This window comes from Cariama cristata, unplaced genomic scaffold, assembly GCF_000690535.1.
Source record: "Cariama cristata isolate BGI_N322 unplaced genomic scaffold, ASM69053v1 scaffold29706, whole genome shotgun sequence".
Lineage (NCBI taxonomy): Eukaryota > Metazoa > Chordata > Aves > Cariamiformes > Cariamidae > Cariama > Cariama cristata.
This window is the reverse complement of record NW_009622041.1, coordinates 9,638-12,043: the sequence shown is the minus strand read 5'-3', so window position 1 is coordinate 12,043 and position 2,406 is coordinate 9,638. Positions and strand designations below refer to the sequence as shown.

At 53.5% G+C, this 2,406-nt stretch overlaps 1 protein-coding gene across 1 annotated transcript in view; it reads right to left on the bottom strand.

Annotated features, from left to right (window-relative positions):
* Nucleotides 1–231: 231 nt before the first annotated feature.
* Nucleotides 232–2,406, bottom strand: part of CSRNP1 (cysteine-serine-rich nuclear protein 1) — a 5,583-nt gene continuing 3,408 nt past the window's right edge. The window contains exons 4-5 of the mRNA XM_009702202.1: nt 2,361–2,399; nt 232–1,215 (exon numbers count right to left, since the gene is read on the bottom strand). Of these exons, the coding sequence (XP_009700504.1) occupies nt 232–1,215; nt 2,361–2,399 (1,023 nt within the window). The remainder of the gene's footprint in view (nt 1,216–2,360; nt 2,400–2,406) is intronic.

The window sequence follows — 2,406 nt, the reverse complement described above, 5'->3', positions numbered from 1 at the left end:
AGAAATTTTTGCACAAACAGCAAGAGAACTGATTGTAGCTGCAGTATGTCAAAACGTCCACGTTCTATAAAGACCAAAAATAGTTTGTTTGCTTAGAAAGTATTTTTTTGTTGTTTTTTTCATCCTTATTTCTGAGTAGCGCATCATCCTTTCGGTGATAGTTTGCCTGTCCCACTGTTACTCTGTTTTCTTTTCAGCGACGGTCCTTGCCGCCCAAGCCATACAGGCATTTCACACTTTCACCGTCTCCATCAGCGATGACTTGATGGCATCCTCCAAAAGTTGATTGTCTGTGAAAGGGGCTGGGGTTTCAGGGACGGATTCGGACAAACCAATGAGGGACTCCAAGAAACAGGAGCCCTGATCTCCAGCTTGCGGGAAGCCAGGGAAATTAGGCAACTGAAACTGTAACGCTGAGAAGTTATCAAGGTTCTCGTACTCCTTTAAGGAGTTGTAAAGGGGTCCCAAGTTATAGTCCGAGAAGGACTGGAAGAAATCCAAGGAGTCAGAGGAAAGGCTGAGGTCAGCGTAGCTCTTGGAGCAGGGCTCAGCGGGGGAGGAGGCGCAGCAGGACAGCCCATCGCACCGCGTATGGGCAGCATCCTCCAGCAAACCCCCGCTGTCCTGGTTGGCGTTCTCGTCCAGGCACTCGGAGAGGTGGGACAAGTGGCCAGGGACAGGCTTGGCCTCGCTGCCGTGGTCCTCGATGAAGAAGTCAGCGGGGTGGAAGCAGCTCAGGTCATCCTGCCCACGGCCACCCTCCTCCTCAGCATCCGAGTCGTTGAAGTGGAGGATGCGTGCCAAGCCATCGTCGTCCACATCCGACTGGGATTTGTCAGAGGGGAGGCTCTCGTAGGGCTCCTCCAGGTCCTCGCTGGGGTGGGAGGAGATGGAGGAGTCTGTCATGTCGCTGCTGCAGCTGTTCTCCCCCAGGGCCTCCAAGTCGGGACTGAACTGGAAGGCGGGTGCCAGCGGCACCGCACGCTCCTCCAAGGAGCCCTTCCCTGCCGTGCATCCCAACTGCGGGAGCCGCTCCCGAAAAGGGGGCTCAGCCTCTGCCACCTTCTCGCTGTTCTGCTGCTGCTTCTCCAGTTCCAGCTTCATGATGGTGTGGATGAAGTGGGTCTGCACGCGGGCCTGGTTGAACTCGATCCTACCCTCGGTGTTGCCGCAGCCATCCTTGGTGCAGCCGCAGGGGAAGGAGGTGTGATCCATCTGGCACAGGGAGAAGCAGAGGCGGAGGGTTAGGACCGAACCCAGCAGTGCAAAGTTGAAACCACCTGCGACTCACCCACCCTGAGAAATCAAGCAACAGCTGAGGAGCTTAAAGCAGACTGAAAAAAAATAATAATAAGAGACACCCCGCTCTTTTGATCGGTCGTCATAAAATAGTAGGATTTCAGTACAACCGAAGAAAGTTAAAAGGTTCCAAAAAAAGCAAAATATAATGCTCCAAAAGGAGACATAAGGGGGCAAACAGGAGTTTTTATATATTGCATCACGATAGTTAATACCTGATCCGTATCACCAGTTTCTGCTCCTTGCCAAGATAAGGACAAATTGCTCAACAGGCATCTGCGGCACCTTTATGCTCCCGTTAGCAGCAGCTGCTAGAAGGGGGCTGTGACACGCACATGGAGCACCCGTCCGCCTGTATGCACCCATCTGCCTGTGCACACCCACCCTACACCCCCCCCAGCCTGCAACCACGGCATCGAGGGAGTGAGTGGCACCCAGAATAGGGAATACGGCTCCCCAAACACAGGCAGGCACCCATAAAAAATAAAATTAAAAGTATAATAAGCTAATTGAATACAGAGGGATTATCCCACTTTGCAGGTGGTCTGCACAGCTAGCTGTGGGCTGACATTCCCCTGGTAACTCCCACGTTTGCCTGAGCACGCTGGGAGTTGTGACACACACCAAGGGAAAATAAAACTAAAAATAAAACTAGGGGGAGGAGGAGAAATCGCAGCCTTGCATGAGGAGCAAGAAGCTTTCGTTTATGAAGACATTCCCACACGGCCCATCTCCAACAGGAGACCAAGCAGGTATGTGGGGATGGACGGGGTGGGTGCATTCACGCTGCAGGCTCGGGCACATCCCCACGGCTGCAGCGGCAGCACGGGGCAGCTGCAGGTGTGATTTAGGAAGTGGATGCTTTCAAACAGTGTCTGCCTTGCAGCCTGGGAGCATCTCCGAGAGCTTTTCTCGTCTGCTTCGCTCCAAGCACAGATGGGAACAGATGTATTTTACAGGCTGCCCTAACTCTGTCCTGCTTGCTCAAAACCCCCCTGCTTTAATGTACACATCAGCTGGAGCCACAGCTTTTCCCCCGTGCCCAGAGGCGAGGGCAGTACCTGACATTTAATGCCGGCCAAGCTGCAGCTGCAGGACCCCTGGTCG